This window comes from Nothoprocta perdicaria, unplaced genomic scaffold, assembly GCF_003342845.1.
Source record: "Nothoprocta perdicaria isolate Ctin4 unplaced genomic scaffold, notPer1 scaffold_186, whole genome shotgun sequence".
Classification (NCBI taxonomy): Eukaryota; Metazoa; Chordata; class Aves; order Tinamiformes; family Tinamidae; genus Nothoprocta; species Nothoprocta perdicaria.
Window position 1 is genome coordinate 1283530 of NW_020455049.1, and position 17145 is coordinate 1300674.

The 17145-nt window shown below is 45.3% G+C and overlaps 1 protein-coding gene across 2 annotated transcripts in view; it reads left to right on the plus strand.

Annotated features, from left to right (window-relative positions):
* Window positions 1–16176, plus strand: part of KCNQ1 (potassium voltage-gated channel subfamily Q member 1) — a 265151-nt gene extending 248975 nt beyond the window's left edge. Inside the window, exons 17-18 of one of the 2 annotated variants that reach the window (XR_003248977.1) lie at window positions 14664–15132; window positions 15708–16176. Coding sequence is in view for 1 of the 2 variants with exons in the window: in XM_026036799.1 (XP_025892584.1) it covers window positions 14664–14864 (201 nt within the window). In the remaining variant the exon portion in view is untranslated. Of the gene's footprint in view, window positions 1–14663; window positions 15383–15707 lie in introns of those variants that run through there. The other variant, XM_026036799.1, reaches the window with a different exon arrangement.
* Window positions 16177–17145: the final 969 nt, after the last annotated feature.

Consider the following 17145-nt stretch of genomic DNA (forward strand, 5'->3'; position numbering starts at 1 on the left):
CCTGTAAGAAGTTTCCCATGAAACTCCCAAGGCAGCTTTTTGCCTCCTTTATCTTGTTGTCCATTAAATACAAGTTGTTTCTTCTTGAGGGCAGCAGCGGGAGTTTAGCACTCGATCATCTGCGCCCGCCAAAGTCAAGCCATAGTAGGAAAGGCTCCCAGTCTACCAGAAGGCAGGATCCTTTCTGCTGCACGAAGGACATGACTTAAGTCACATCCAACAGACTATGTGTGTTTTTCAAGATGTGCCTTGGTCACTGGGAGAGCTCCATGCATCCCGTGTGTGGCAGTGGCAGGGCTCCAAGGCTGTATCTGGTTATAGGGTTATTGACAATTTTTTCATTCAAAATCCCGCTTGAGCTTTTCAGTATGGCTCAAATAAATTATTAGTTGGCTCCGTGCGCTGGCTGTAAATGCTTGGGCCTTTCTTTTAGCATGCGAAAGGTCTGGGAACTATTTCAGGGAGAGTATTATTAACAAATTCTATGTGATAAACTTTTACTGTTTGTTTTGGTTTTCAACCAGGGTGTGTTATGTGGGGGGAACGGCCAGGAGGAGGGGTGGCAATGCGAGCCATGCACGTCGGAAGCAGTGTCATAATCACCAAAAGCAAAGCACTTGTCTAGAAAGCAGGACTGGAAAAAGGAGAGCTCGAGAGCCGAGGAGGGAGATTCCAGGGCACGGTGGAGGAGAGCTCTCCGACAGCCAAGCAGGAGGCCAGGGAAGAGCTCCCTGGAAAAGGGAGAGGCTGCGGTGTCTCCAGGAGAGCACTTGCAGGCAGCAGACGTACCCCCGTGTCCACAGAATCCCTGGGGTCCCTGTTAACTCCTCAGGTGCAGATTAACTCAGGAGCGCTCCTTGGAAGTGGACAGAACAGCGTGGCGTCCATGAGCAGGCGGCCTGCAAAAGGCAGGGCCCACGGTGTGCTCGCASATTAGCCCTACAGCAATTGTCAAAATCTTTCATTTTCTACATTGAAATCCCCTCTGGGTGACATTTCTGGCAGTACATTGGCGTGGGCAGGTATGGCTGCGAGTCTGTACTGATAATTCCACTTGTGCAGCAAAGCTTAGTGTAGTTCACAGCAATATTCCTGAGATGAGATGTTCTCCTGCTCAATAGTACCCCACATAAACCCAAGGTTGATACGTTCCCCAAGAGATGACCAGGACTACGATTTTAGATCTGCATCTCGTAAAACCACAGGATCAGTTTTTACTGTTTGCTTTCCCTCTGYGTTTTCACTGCTAATCAAATCAATCTGTACACGACTGGGTTAACAAATTAGGCTATAGGATCAAGATGGTTTCTTATATCATCAAAACCGAACAACGCAAGAGTTTAATGGAAAACTTTCACTTCTAATAATTGGATTAATTTATTTTTTTCCACTCTCAGCCTTTCCAGAAAGCTTAGAGAAGCTCTTTTTAAGGAAACTTGAAATAATGGGTGAGCATTGACAGTGAGTGCTGAGACTGAAGCGTCTCTAGGGCCAGCCCTGACCTAAGTGCTCTTCATGGCTGTTCCTGAAGTAAATACATGGTTGATAAGAAAAATAATATTCTAGACTGTGCTGCAGCTCCTTAACAAGTCTATGGCAAATGCCCTGCCGGCTTTAGACAATATCCAATCATATTTTCGCACAGCAATCCCAAAATTCAGACTGCTTTGGAAGATTCACAGGCAGGTCGTGCTGTCCRCTCGCCTCAGGCAATGGTGAGGTTAGAAAATACACTTTAAAATGCCCAAGGATCTCAGGGAGGTTCTTGGCAACTCCGTCGCTTTGCAGCACTAGTCACAGCTCAGCGCAGAGAAAAACAAATTGTCTCTCCAGGGATTCCTGCTGGAAAGAGCTGGTTAGAGGCACTTACAGAAACAGGAAATTCTTCAGTTTTGTAAATGATTTTAAAGCCGATAGCCCTAATGACAGGCATTTCTCCCGAAGCTTCCCGGGGGAGCCCGCGTCCTCATTGCACGCACGACACATCAGCTTTGGCCGTTTGGATCTTGGGGGGCACAGATTTTATTCCTAAAGTAAGAAGTGCTGAGCACCTCGTCTCCTGTTTTAGATAGAGCTGGCAAAAATAGCATTTTGGGAAAAAAGTAAAATCCCTGGTAGAATTCCATATTTTGCCACACGTGAGCAAGACTGCTTGGATAATGGTTTCAGTAAATGGCTTCTGGAGTGATCGAATAAGACTTTTTCATTGCGCTACCCATTTTAATGCAAGGAATGCTGCATTCAGACCCTTTCGTTTCCTTTTTATCCCTTTGGTTTTTTGTTTTTTTTTTTTAGGTTAGCGCTTTGTTTTTTACTCTTTTAATGAATTGTCTCGGTGGTGATGATAATTACGATGGTGTCGATCTGAACTTGAAGACTTCAGTTGAACTAGCTTTCGCTCCGGGATTCTTTGTGTGTCAGCACAGGCCGGACATCTAAATGAATCCCCTCGTATCTCAGGTCCGTACGTCTGAAACGGGAATGAAAATCCCATCTTGGTCCCGCCCCGGTTTCATCCGCTCCCTTGGGCRTCGCGTTGCCAGCCAAGGACTCCGTGCGGATGAGCGCTCGGTGCTTAGCCCAGAGCAGCTCTGATCCCAGGCGAGGCTCCAAAGTGCTCTTGGGCTGTAGTAATAATAATAATAATAACAACAACAACAGAGCGAGGTAAAATCCAGATRGACAGTGCAGCTTCTCCGGGATCAAATTGAGCTGAGCCCGAGACRGCTATTTTCATTAGAGACGAAGCACTTTGGCAGCAGAACGGCCTTTGCTGTTATGTAAGCTGACTTTGCAACTTTGAGCTGTGTTTTTATTTACGTCTCCTTTCCCTCCATCTTCACGCAGTCCGGTCTGTGGCTGGCAGTGTTTTAGAGCCCCTTCGCTGGGGCATCTACCCTGCAAGCAAAGGGTGGAAAACTCCAAGGAAGGTTCCTTTAATTAAGTGAAAGCCAGAGCCCGAAGCCTCCTCGATATGAAAAATAGAGCAAATTACAGTGGTATTCATAGCCTGCTGGAACGGTCGCTTGTTTTGGAAAAAAAAAAATGTTTTGAAAGGAGCGTTGCCAAGAAGCTGTTCTCTCAGGAAATGATAAATGGCAGTTTGGGGACTTCAGTGGCCTGGGCTGCRGGGATGGGTCCTGGTTGCTGCTGCCTCGGTGCCGTGCCCTCCCGATGGCTCCCACGTTTGGCACCTCGGGGCACAAACTCCCTTGATTTGAAAACAGTGCAAGCAAATTTTTAAATTGCACTTGGGATAACCTGGTGGTTATTAGTAATTTTACAGTGGATGCTGAAACCCTTGCAGTTTCTTTTCCAGAACTCTTGGTTTTTTTCAGAGTATATTCAGGCAGGCTTTGTGCTTTTCTTTCACTGTGTATTTTTGATGCAAGTCGTGTGGTTTTAGGAAGTCCAACATTAAAACTAATTTGAAAAACAGAGCACAAAATAGCCAGAGCCTCTATTGCAGGGCTGGTTTTTTAATAGAGTTAAATAAAGTGTCATGTCCAATTGTGCTGTGTGAAAGATTTGCTTTTAAAAACTGCACCATTTGTCACATTGTACATTACATCTTCCCAAGGACATGTGCAGTTTTCATTACTGCAGCGGGACCGTTGTGTGCAGATGGATAAGCCTTTGGAGTGTTCTCTTCTATGTGCTAAAGTGATCCTCATTTTCAGGCCATTTCTATTACCTTAATCCCATTGACATCAATAAATTTACTCCTCATTTACTCTGGGGTGAAAGAGAAGCAAATTGGGACTATTGTATATTTAGGAGACATTGTTGCAAAACATGTCTGGTTCCTTGGCCACAATGGAGGCAAAGAGAGGTTCAGAACATACGCCCAGCTAAAGGCTTGGGGTTGGCTTTGTTTTGGATTTTTCTTTTTTTCTTTTTTTCTTATTTTTCTTTTTGCTAATGTCGCCTAATGAATCTGCCTGAAAAGGGTCATGCAAATGCTAGGAAAAGTTTGCATATACATTTCCATGGAAATTTATGCTGCGTGCGTGCAAGAGCCCCGGCACAGCGCAGATGAAAGCGGCTGCAGATGATTTGCTCTAAAGCGAACGGGGCCGCGCGCTGCCGCTGCCCCGAGCGTCCTCGTTAGGGCCCCTGGGCACGTTGGAAGCAGCGTGTGTGTTTGGTCATTTGCATCCTGGCAAACCTGCTTAGCATTCGGGCGGCTGCGAAAGCCGAGCAGCTCCGGAAGGGCTCCGGGGCACCCTGGTGTCCTCGTGGCAGCACCTTGTCCCTGCCACCCTTTTCTGCAGGGCTCCGGGCGAGCCCTTGCAGCTCGCGGGGTCGGCGTTTCCTCAGCCCTCGTGTGTGCAAGGCCGGGAGGTGGAAACAGAGGCCCCTGGTATCGTGACTCTTGTTGTTACTCCCAGTATTGCTCTGCAGCTGTCTCAAACCTTGGGTATAATTCGGGAAGGTTGTTGCTCAGTTTGGAAAGATTATCTTGTGCTTTTGTAAATCCATGCTGGCAGGTATTATAAAGGAAAAAGGAGCAGCTTATACCTGAAAGGATGTGTGGTGCTCGAGGGTGACTGTTTGCAGTGTAATCTGGAAGGCATCTCGCAGGTGCTTGCTGATAACCTTTCTGCAGGGGTTGCAATGGGTAGGGATGGATGGAATTCTCCATTGCCCAGCCAACTGGTCTGTCTGTTGGACTGGAGAATGAAAGTCATGATACATAGTGAAGTGATAGCGCAAGAAAGAAAATGATGAGTTTTGTGGTAACCTATTTCAAGGCGAAGATGCAAAGAGAAGGTAAGAAATGCCTACAGCTACACAGGTTCATGCCGTGACGCTCAASTCTCCCCAGATCCCTGGTGAAGGTTGGCTTGGTGCTGAGGACACCTCGGAGCGACCTCCAAGAGGGGTGACCCGGAGAGCGGGGTGCTGCCTTCCCCRCGTGCCACTCCTCACTGTCAAACAGGTGCCCCCTTTGCACCTCCTTACTGGTTTACCAGGTTTAAGGCAGCCCTTCCTGCACTGCGGGCTTGAGGGGAGGCTCCAGTTCCGTATCCCCAGCACCCTGCGCGGCTGGTAGCCGGCGTGCAGGGCTGGGAGCCGAGAGGAGAGCCCTCTGCTCGGCCAGGGGATTTCCAGCGTTTCACCCCGTCTGGACTGTGCTCTGCGCCCTGTTATCTCCTGCACAAGTCTCCTCTGTCACAGGACGAAATTACGAAGCCCTGCTCCTTTTTGTGTTGTTGTTTTGAGGAGTAATGGTCATCGTTATCTTAAGAAGCCGGGCTGCTGCCTAGGAGGCAGCAGAACTGCAAGAGGCAGTTCACGATGATTAATCACGATGATTAATCAGCTGGGAAGGACTGGGAGCTTTTTGCTGCCAGCGCTGAGCAGTGGCTCACGCTGCCCATCGATCCACTTCTGTGAGTCATGGCCATGCAAACAAATATCCAGTCTGACCATCTTCCTCGGAGAAGCTATCGACAGAGAAAAGCACTAAGGGGTTTTTTGTTATCTTTGTCATCCACTGAGCTTTTCAAGCGTGTTATTTTATCAGGAACATTTATTTACTTTCAGAGCAGAGAGAGGAGCTGTGCTATTTTGACTGACTCAGGACCAAAGGGAATCCAGCAATGGAACCGGTTTGGAAAGTTAACCCCTGCAGGACTTGTGACTGGCAGCAGCCGAATTCTCCCTGTCTGGGTTTTCAAGCTGGGTCAGGCCCCAAAAGGTGCAAAGAAATTGGCTTAAACCCATGAGATGGTGCTGAAGCAAAAGAAGAAACAAAAATCAGAGCCCTTAAAATGGGGTTTCTGAGATGTTAGTGTGCCCTGCYGTGTTTGCAGGCTTTCCTCTGCAGCGTGGCTCATTAGAAGCTAAGTCTGAATATTGCAGCTGAAATTCTCATATAGCTGGCTGGCTTCACGAGTTGGAATTAAAAAAAAAAAAGTCTAATCTTACAACTTTTACAGCAAAACAATCGCTTAGTTTTCCCCAAATTCAATTGGCAGAGCAGGGGAACTCCTGCAGACATAGCTAATGTAGGAAATGAGTTTTTTGACAGTATCTCTTCCTTTTAAACGTGGTTTCCAGGAATAAATATATTAGGTTCCCGTTCACTGCTAGGTTATTTGCTGGCTTCCGATGCATTGTGTCTGCCCCAGCCTTTGCAAGTGTTCAGGACAAAGGGATGCTTTGGGGCCTCCATCCCACTCCATCCTGGAGGATGCAGTGGTTTTGGTGGGTGCATTGAATTGCGGCAAAATTTAAGCTTCTCGATCCTTGGAGGGTGCCAGAGGAGGTGTTTCCAAGAGCGCCACCTCCGTGGAGGTGATTTGCTGTTACCAAGGCTGGGGGAATAGTGGGAATTAGGAGACATTTTATCATGGACAGATTTTGCCTCTGATCCGCGCACAGCCCCCAGGGAGGAGGCCAGGACCTGTGGAGTTCACGGTGCTTTGCTTTCGTTGCACTGAGTTTCCCCACTGAAATATCCTGTCGTGCATCCTTTACAAACATCTGCGGGTTTGTAAAGCTTAAACCAATGGCAAAAGCKAGAGGCGGCCGGCCTCGGGTCTGGGGAACTAACTCGAGCGTTAGTTAGGCCAGGCTCACGTGTTCACAAATGGGTGCAAACTGGTCTCCTTACCTATCATGAGCATTTCTAGCCTTCAAATGSCATGACCCATAAAGAGCTTCTCCATAATAATATTTAGCAAAGTATTTCTGGTCTAGTTATCCATGCTGAGCTTGCTCTCTAAAAATTTCTCYTGAAAGCGTCTTTTTAAAGCTTTTTCTTTTCTTCTGAAAGCAAATTCGCGGCCACATCAAGCAGAGATGCGGGTTGCCCTCGGTTTAATTGCCAGCAGCCCTCGGGGAAGCTCCAAACTCGCTGCTGTTCTCACTGCTTCTCCCTCCCGCCCTCCTTGCCCCTTCCASTTCTGATTGCTGCCCAAGTCATTGTACAGTTGTTAATTTGGCAAGCTTGTTTTAGCTCTAAAGGAGCTTACGTCGTTTTTTGCCCACGTGATAACTCTCAGATTGCAACTAATGAGTAGATTACAGATGCTAAAAAATGAACTGGCCAAAAGTCCTTTTTTTTTCCTTTTTTTTTTTCTTTTTTGAAAACCCAATTGAAGTCATCATGTTGTTTAACCTATCAAGGGAGGAAAAAAAAAAGTAAATAGTTGTGCGCCTGTGTCCTTTCCTTTCTCATTCATGCCAAGCCATCCCATCCCAAGACGTTCCATGCCATCCCGTTATATCCATGGTGATGTTGTGCTGTTCATCATTGTCTTCCTCAGAGGAAGCTGAAAGTAGTATACATGTTAAGGCTGCTTCATTTCATGCCAGGGCATCTTCCCCCAGGCACAGTGTTCCAAAGGGATGCCCAGTGCAGATCCCATCATCTTCTTGTCCTGTGTCTATGACCTTGGCCTCCTTTTGGTGTTCCATAAGACACGTTCTCCTCTCTTCCCTCTCCTCGCCCTGCTCCGCTGGGACCTGCCCTCACCTTCACGATGGGCATTAGGCCAGAGAAGCCCTGCGAGCCCCTCTGTGAAGGCAGGTGCTGTCAAGTCCTTGAACTCGTGCTCAACTCTGCTTTGTGTGGGGAAACAAAGTCAGAACCAAGGCAGGCAAATAGCTCCTGCTCTACAGGCAGAGGAAACCTAGTGCACCAAGTCTGGCTTTCTCCTCTTCCCCCCCAAAAAAGTACAGATGCTCCGTGCGGGTGAAGTGTGAAACATAATATAAGCAGTGCTGACCTAACTCGATGTGATACAYGGCGTATTTGCTCTAAAAAAGAGCAGCAGTCTCAAATCTGTTTTGTATTAGGGGAAGGGTTTGAGAGAAAGAAAGGAGAGTGGGAACCATTTCTTAGCAAGCATCTGAAAAAGAGCAGCTTGGAGGAAGGAAGAAAAATTGCTGTGCAAAACTGAGCAGCTAGAACTGAAAAATCTCTTTCTAACGCTGGGGATTACGGATGTGTAGCTTAGCCTTTGTTTTTTAAAAATAAAACCTTGGCAGCCTCAGTGCRTGCGATGGGGAGCCAGGGCTGGAGGAGGCGCTCGGTGAAATGCTCAGCAGTGCCCTGGCCAGGGCTGCCTGCTCCCAGGGCCAGGATCCTGCAGGACCACGAGCTAGGGAGGCAGTCACCAAAACAGTCAGGTTTGTTCTGTGCTGGTAGGGGGGTTGGTGCAGATTTTTGGTGTTTTTTTTTTGTTTGTTTGTTTGGTTTTGTTTGGAGAAGCCTTTTGAGCATTTTTCTGTAGTTTATTCACTTCTTTAACCCCTGAGATGTTGCAAACAGGCCCGGGTTCCTCGTTTGAAATGGGAATCGGCTGCTCGGAGAAGCCTGTGGCCACACGTGCCCACTGCAGTGCAGCAGGATACAGGTACCTGCACACTTTGAGCACAAGGTGTGGTGATTAATTCCATTTATTCTACCACTATATCCAATCTATTGCACGAGCATAAGGGTTTTTTTGTTCTAACATCAATATTTCTCTAACCTGCTTACTAGGTGTAAGTTGAGAAACCCTTTCAGATGGTAGTTCTAAGAGAGTGTCTAGTGATTTTTGTTGGTGCATGAACTTCTCATACTTTTGCTATCATGAGCCACTCGTACAGAAACAGTGTGTTTCTTCTTGCCAAGGTTGTGTCTCGTTTTTAAGTGGATATGGAAGACTGTTGGGACTGGTCAAGGAGATACTGTTTCCTGAAGGTGGGGCTATAGTAAATAAAGATAAGTAAAATCTTGAAAAAATCCAGAATATTTAGTTAATAGGATAGGGGGATTTTATCTTAATAGCTTCTGATAAAAGTTATATATAGAGCCCCTAAACTTCACTTTACTGGCTGCAGACAAGGAGAGAAAAAGATTCCAAACTCCCTTATTCATCTACAGCTCCCATCATGACAGTCAGTGAATTTAGAGGAAAGGGTTAAAAAATAATCTCTGACTTCTGTAATATTTTAGCTTAAAAATGTTGTATCCTGAGGCAGTGCTGAGCCAAAGACTGTAGTTTTTGGACATGGTCCTAACGTGAAAATTTCCATGTGTTTTAAGCCTTGTCTCATTTGTCTACAGGAGTCAACCGCGGACTTTAATTGCTTGGCCATGGTGCTGGGGATGCCAGCGAGATGGGTGAGCGTCGCTCACATCTGGGCACGTGTTCAGGCCTCCGAGGCCAGCAAGGCAGGCCGGGCACTTTGGGGAGGGATTAGCAACCAACAGTATTTTAGAATAGCCTGTAAAATAACCCCTGTCCCAAAGTCTTTCTGCCCTTTGAGATCTTGTTCSCTATGGAGTCCAGGGCTCTTCCTTTCACAAACACTTCCTTTCGGCAGTGCCCTGTTGACCTCATCATTAGTATTTATTCATTCTACCTTGGTTCCTTCAGTCAAGGTACTTTTATGAAGGACACAGGTGAAAACAAAGCAATCTATTTGTTCATCGTTTTGATTTTTATTTGTCTTCCATATTTTTATGTTCTTAGAGTAATTGCTCTATCTTACCAAAGCATAACATTGTTTCTCTGTAGGTCCTCAATCCTTTTCATTTCTGAATGTTTGCCTGGTGCATCTCAGAAGCATTTATTCATGTAAATGTGTGCAGGTTAGGTTTTTGTGAGCGGCTGGGAATAGTTAAAGATACCTGTGAAAGTTTCTGCTTTATTGCATAGCATCTTCTTCAATAACTGCTGTTCCTGAAAGCCCTATCTTGGCTTTTGTCTTGGGAAAACATCATAAAAGAGGCAGGTACAAAGACATACTGCCCATATTCTACGCTAGGTAATATATAATCCGTATTTTGTGCAAAACACATATACCTGTTGCACAATACTTAAATGGCTTTTTGTGCCCCTTTTTTGAGTTTTTGACCTGTCAGAGCAAGTCTTCTATTATTGTCACTTTTGAATAGAATTCAAAGGACACTCCTAATCTGAAAAATAAGCATGATCTACACTGTTCTCAAAATCCCCCCCMAAAAAATCCACATGGAAGTAATTGAACTGGCAGAATGGTTAACCTTAGCTGTGCCTCTCTTTCCAAAGGTGCTTTTGCTTTCAAGGATAGCAGTTTTATTTCCCAGTTATTCCTGYGGTTCTTAGCGTTTTCATTGACTGGAAAGAGCCTTGTTGCATCCAACCCACAAAACCCATTAATTTGTTCCTCAAAAGCTCAGCCTTTTAGTTTTCTAGCAAAAAGTAACGTTACGTTACAGCGAGCGTTTTCCCGCTGGCTCCGCTTCCTCAATCCTGCCCTCACACTCCCTTCCTTGGACACCTCTCCAGAGAAAGCAGAGCCGCTCCCGAGCACGGATCTTCCTCCATGCAGACTACGCGCTTCCAGAAGCACCTCTGGCACCACCACAGACACAGCGAAGCCAGGAGCTCTCATAAGAGGATGCTCAAGAACCTGGGCTCTTGGGTAGCACAAATGGGAGACAGACTTTTCCCAGGATTTTGAGGAGATCACGCACCTGWGCAGAAAGGCATTTTTTTCTAACATACTGATTGATATGGATACTTTTTTTCTTATCACTGACTTTCTGATCATTCTTAACAGATATGATATGGTTTGCATCTTTTCTTTGAGTTGATGACCCAGTTGATTCTGTGAGAGTTTTTGTTGGCCAAAAGGACTTTTACGTTTGGTTTTCTCATTTCAGAGTATAATAGTGAATAGGGAGCAGGAAAGGATTCTCTTTAGCACCTCCAAAGAGTATGCAAGGAGTGAGAAAGAGTGATTTTCTTTCGCAGAATTGTGACACACTAACACACAGCAGGGCCTTCTGTAGTAAGAGATTGTCAGCAATGACAAAATACATGAAGATCTCCCCAAATGTCTTCAGTTATCTTCAGAAGTGCCCTAAAGAGATGGTTTTCTTTAAACTAAAAGGCTGCAGTCCGGAATGAATGCTAGCCAGGGCTGCAGAATTGGGAGTCTAATCTTTGTGAGCTCTCTGAAATGCCTTTTTTATCGCATTTTCTTTCAGCCGAGTGTAGCTTGTGTTCTTTTATCCCTCTTGTCTTTTAGCAGCTTTACACTCCTCTGTCTGTATTAGGATCAAACACCCGTCCACCTGAATCCACCGAGTGAGCACTATGTGTAAACGGTGGTGCTACAAGATTCCTTGAGTAAGCACAAGTTGTTYGCTTTATCAGTCAACTGTGCTTATAATAATATAGGTAGTTATCAACCACCATTCTGTCCAAAAGGACAATACTTTTTGCACTTAACCATTTTTTAAAGTGATTACATTTTGATTTGAACTCTCTGAGTTGGGGAAGTCGAAATGCAGAAGGAAGGGTGGAGAAATCAGCTTTAATCACCCTTACCCCTCCAGATCATAGAGCAGCGCTTGGCATTAAGTTCTTGGAGATTTGTAGTTGACTGTGGTCTTTGTGGCCTAAGTTATTCCAATCACCAAGTTTTATCCCTGGGCTTCCCCGCTGTCTTGAATATCTCTATAGCATAAAAATCTGTGGAATTTTAATAGATAAATTCCTCTTTATTTTGTTTTTCCTTCTTGTCACAAGAGCGGTGTCTGTCTCATTCGCCAGCGCCTCCTGGAATGCTTTTGATACCTTCATAAAAGTGGCATGTTATTTTTTATCTAGCTGCAGAGAACTGTTTTTCCTGGAAAAAAAATGGTCCTCCATAAGAGGACCTGCCCTAGTGAGCTGTATTGGATCGCAAAATACAAAAATCATACGTTCCTGTAGGGATAGCAAGAAGCTCTTCCCAAACCTTTGCAGTTTGACAGTTGTAGTTCCTTAGTGACATTTGTGCCTTGCTCTTTCAGTCTGTGTGCAAAATCATTTTGCTTTGGATTCAAAACTTACTGATATCCACGTCTCTCCGTCTGGGCTCAGGCTATGGCCTTTTTGGATTCTGTAAAAAGACCCTTGTTTTGAAGGACGTAAAAACGTTGTTTGCCTGCAACATTTGAGTAGGGCTTCAGAAGTGACGCTGGTTACTGCAAAGAGTTGCAAGCAGTGCTTGCTTTGCCAAACAACTGCAAAACGTGCAGTGATTTGCATATCACAAATTTGATCAAGCATCCTACTTCTAATGAAGCATAAAGCACCTCCGAAGAGCTTGTTTTCTCTTTAAAGAAACACAATCAGTCTGAGTTATTTTTATACGTAATTAACACTGTTTGCTGTTTTAAGAACCGGGATCAGGGTTGTCCAAAGAAGATTGTAGCAACATCAGCACTTTTCCCGTTTGCTCTGCTTTTATTACATTCTGGCATCATAGCTAATTTCTAATCAAGTAAATGTGTTTGGAAGCATGATTCAGGGGAGACGATACCCTTCCACACGCAATATGTAAAATGCACGAATCCAGCTTAATAAAAAAGATATTGCACACTGTGACATGGATGCAATTATCTCTGCAGCAAACAAGCGAACGGTATTTTGCAGGGTGCGTGGTAGCATTAGGAGGCCAAAGGGGGATTGGGATTGCTTGCATGCAAGGCTGTTCATCAGCAAGCCACTTATTCTTGTTCCTCAGAGACCTGTGATGATGGTAGGAGTTGCCTTCTGATGGTTTTTCCTTCTCTCTTTAAAACGTACTGGTCTCGTGCTTTTAATAGGAGACCCCCCCTTTGGCAGGATCAAGCCTGGGCCTCCTCATCCCACTGCTGTCTCATTTGCAGATGTCATCTTTGCTGATCCAGCCCTAAGAAGCACGAGCGGAGCCGCGTACGGAAATTTAGACTTCTCTTTCCTTGTAATATCTGAAGAATGTGTTACTACTTGGGCTTGTCAGCTCGGGCCGAGGCTGATCCAGAGCTCGCTGAAGTCACTGGGAGTCTGTGATTGCCAAAAGCTACCACTGACTTCAGCGTGTCTTGGAGCAAGCCCTTAATAGGCACAGAATTCCCTGGGAAAAGGGGCTTCTTTATGGAAAACCCATCCATAACCATTCTTAAACAGCACCAGCTCTCAGTACCAACACTGTGGAGGCAGGCGTGGATAAGCAGGAGCGTGGAAGAAGGGCTTCCTTGTTATCTCATAGGGCTCAGCTCAACAGAAATTAGCTCCTGCCTCTGCTCCTGTGGGCCTGCTGCCCTCCCCAGCTGCAGCAGCCCGACCTGGCTCCAGAGGCGAACCAGCCGATTATCCCAGGGAATTTATTTCCCAGCAGGAATATTCACCTCTCCCTCGCTCACCAGGATGCACAGCTGTTGAAGGACTGTCCAGGTCTCGGTCCAGGCGACTGTCACGTTCAATAGCCCGTCACTTGCACGTTTCCCAAGTGTAGCTGCACTCGGCACTTCCTCTGGTGATCACTGTCTGGGATCACTAATTAAAAAAAAATTACAGAAATCCCCTGGTTACTTCAGAATAATTAGCACACAAAACCTTTATTTTTAGGGAAAAGTTGTCCTTCGTCCTCTAAAGGCAGCTATTAGTGGGTGCTCGTGTGTGTGTGGTGCCTTCCACGAGGCCTGGGCAGCAGGGGATGGAGGAAGGAGGGAATTTTGCAGCCGTTTGTACTGTCGTGCTTGGAGCATTATGCATTTGCCCTCTCCAAGGGGCACCATTAGTAAGAAGCGTGTGCCTTTTTTTTTTTAAGGAATGAACAAATAGGGATGAAATCAAAACCTGCTGCYCTGCTCCGTTTTCCATCTGTGTTTCCTTCCAGAAATCTTGAACTTATGTGTTCTCAAACTTCCTCGTTTTACGAATCTCGTCTTTCAACAGCCATTTCCATCCAGAATTACTAGTGTTTCATGTACCATCTAGGGTGCTTTGCCTAATGTTTTCAAACCCAGCTGCAAAGTATAAATCTCTGGCACCTCATATTTTTAAATTACTGTATCTGCTTCCCTACCAGTTGTACAAAGTGTTTGAAAAAACCTGCATTTTCTCTGCAGTGGAAAAACATTGGAGTCTCTGCTGAAATCCTCCAGGTTTGTTGACGTTCTGCTCAGCCTTACTGTCTTTTACTGTCCTGTGTGATACTTGGATGCTGTCCAGGCGCATATAAACTGCTCCCACTCATGCTCTTTCTAGCAGTTTTATGTGCCTTTCACTACTTTGGAGCAGATATTTGAGGCRGCAATTTATTCCTATCACAGTTTTTTAGCTGGCTGCCTTTCCCCTTTGTGAAACCTATTGCGTCTCTTTGCTTTGGGTTTGGGGATCCCTGTGGAGCCCTGGGTCTGGGACCGCCGTGGTGACCTGATGCTGGCAGAAGGGTGTTGGGKCCATGAGACCTGGTTTCCTTGCCCACGTTCAGAGGCACTTGCCACCCGTCCAGGAAGGAGCCCACCTAGCACAGTGACAGGATTAGGGTGTATGTGTGTCACAGAAGTTGATGGTGTTTGAAAAAGGTGAGCACAACATAACAGAAACTCAGGTCTGGCACTAAGTTCTCTGTCCACGCACAGGGTTTCTAGGAGGGCCTTTCCCCCTAACGCCCACCTCGGCCTGCGTTTACCCAGGTACAAAGTGGCCATCGAAGCACATAGGTGAGCATGAAGAGGCCTCTTCTCATCCCATGCATCCCATCTATTGCAGTAACTTTCCAGTGCTCTGTTTGATGGACGGTGAATGCGTGGAGGTTTTGTAGAGGTGGTCGCGGTGCCGCTTTCCCATCTCACTGGTATTCCCTGCTTTGCTGCTGTTTTCTCCAGTGCTGGTGCTGAGCAAACTCTCCCTTTGCAGATCACCCAGATGGACCAGAAGCTGAACCTCATCACGGATATGCTGCATCATCTGGTTTCCAGTCAGCAGGGCGGTCACGGCACCATCAGAGCGTCGCAGAGAGGCAACAACGTTAACTCGGATCTTTTCCTCCCTAATAACACCCTGCCGACCTACGAGCAGCTGACAGTGCCAAGAAGAAACGAAGATGACATCTCCTGATGTGGTCACCATCTGGGCTGGGTTCTTCCCACCTTTCTCATGTGAATGAGACTGAATCTGGAAGGAATTGAGTTCATCAGCCATCCAAGAAAACACAAGACTTGTATCTATACTACTGCTCTCAAATACCTTCTTCTAAAAGTCGCTCCTAATAGACTAAGGATTGCCAAGCTGTTTGCTGCCAGGCTAAACTTACTGAAGTTTCATGTTGATTTTRTTCAAGAACAAATGATCACAACTCCTTATTTCTCAGAAAGACCAAGACAATGTAAAGACAGGCAAAATTTCAAGGATGTAGAGCTCCTTTAATAATAATAATAGCAATAATAATATTCTAATAATACTTGAACGTAGATGGAAAATGTGCATTCTGTTTATGAATCTGCAGATAGCAATATATTTCTACTACTAAGGTTTTTAAAACAAAATAGGATAACTTATGTTGGTTTTATTGTATAAACATACCACTAACATTCTAGAGAATGACAAACCACATACTGAATGATTTTACTTTTTCTGTTTTATTTTAAGGTTGCTACATAAACAGTTATCAGATAATGACCAGATTTTTTCAAATCTGTTTTTCTTCAGGGAGGAACTAATCCTTAATCTGGAACAGTACTATTTATAGTGGAAAGCGCTATAGATTTTTTAAGATACCACTTTTTCATGGGGAGACAATAAAGTATTACATAGAAAAAAAATGATTCTACTCTCTCGAAAGTTGCTGCCAAAGAATTTATGTATAAACAGAAAAACACAGTGGTCTGAATGTGCTTGTCCTGAAATAGCTTTTTAAAAGGAGGCTTACTACTTATTGACTCTATTTCTTTTTTTTTTTAGCTTATCCTCTCCAAAAATAGGACAGCAGCCCACGTGCAAAAGCCAGAAGTGCCTGGACCTGCCGGTCAAGTGCTTGAGCTGGCCCCTAACGCTGCGTATCCTTCATCCTTGCAGGAACGGAGGCTCCAGTTCAGGAAGGCCCCTCTCATCCAGACAGCGTATGTGATGAGTTGGGTAGTTTCCTGAATAACAGCTCAAGAAGCTCAGCTCCTCACAAGAGTTACTAGAGATATGAAAGTACCAGCCTTGATTTAGAGGACCTACAATCCCCAGAGTTGCAGCTGCATTAAAAGCAGCAGTGCTTGGCTTAGTGTGATTTCTCACATGCACAAAGTGAGCAGGGTTTGAGCTTTGATTACCAAGGCTGAAGTCCAGACCATGCAAAAAGTCAGCACCTATGTATAAGCCCTGAAGGAGGAACATCCCTACAGCTGGCAGTATCAGGAAGCTTGAGGATTACAGAGCAGCAGTTTAGCTCAGTGTTAGCTCAGTGTGGTTGCAAGAGCACACATTGCTGGCAAAAAAAGAGGGAGCTGAAGACAGCTTCATCAGCTCTTGCTCCGAGCATCGCGTGTCCCGCACAGTGAGGGGACTGGCGGCCTGAGGAGCAGGCAGCCCCAGCTGGGACGCCGGCAAGTCCCTAAGTTTCCCTAAGTTTTCCAACCTTTCCACTCTCTAGTGGCGTGTACAAAAATGCAAGGTTTGAAGGAGAGTGAATGTGAACAGAACAAAGCAAAGCTGTTGGAAAAACCAATGCCCTAAAGCCTCATAATTTTGCAGAGCAGTTCATGTCACCAATTTTTCATTCATATATATATATATACACACACACACACATATATATATATGAATAGTCTCAAATACTGACRCGTAACGACCTGAGATGACAGGAGACCTTTTCATAATGCTGCACATACTCCAGTAGTGCTTTGTTTTAAACATTTCGCCTCTTCCACTTGGACTGCCGAGAACKCTACGCTGTATTTAATGTTACAGATGATATTAAAATTATTCCRTCTTGCTACTGTACAGTAGATAAAGGTTAAGGGTGTGGAAATTTGCAGACATAAGCAGGGATTATACCTGGGCATTATGTTTTGTAGAAATAAAGACTGCGATGATTTTGAACATTTTTTTAAAATGAGCTTTGCTATGTAATTTCAGGTTATCGGTCAGCCTGTTAATTTCCTAATAAAATTCAGGACAAGAGTGCAATGTCTTTTGTTCCTTCCAAAATCCAGAAATTTGATACACCCAGAAAAGTTGTTGGCTTTGTTTTTCTTTTTTTTTTYCCTCATACACACGTAGGTATGAGCTCACCATGCACTGTTTGGATGCCTTATTTGCAATGCAGGACTGGAGAAGCATCCTCAACGCTTCTCCTGCCTGCTTGCTAGAGAAATGAGAAAATGGGATGCAATTAGCTGGGGTGGCCCTA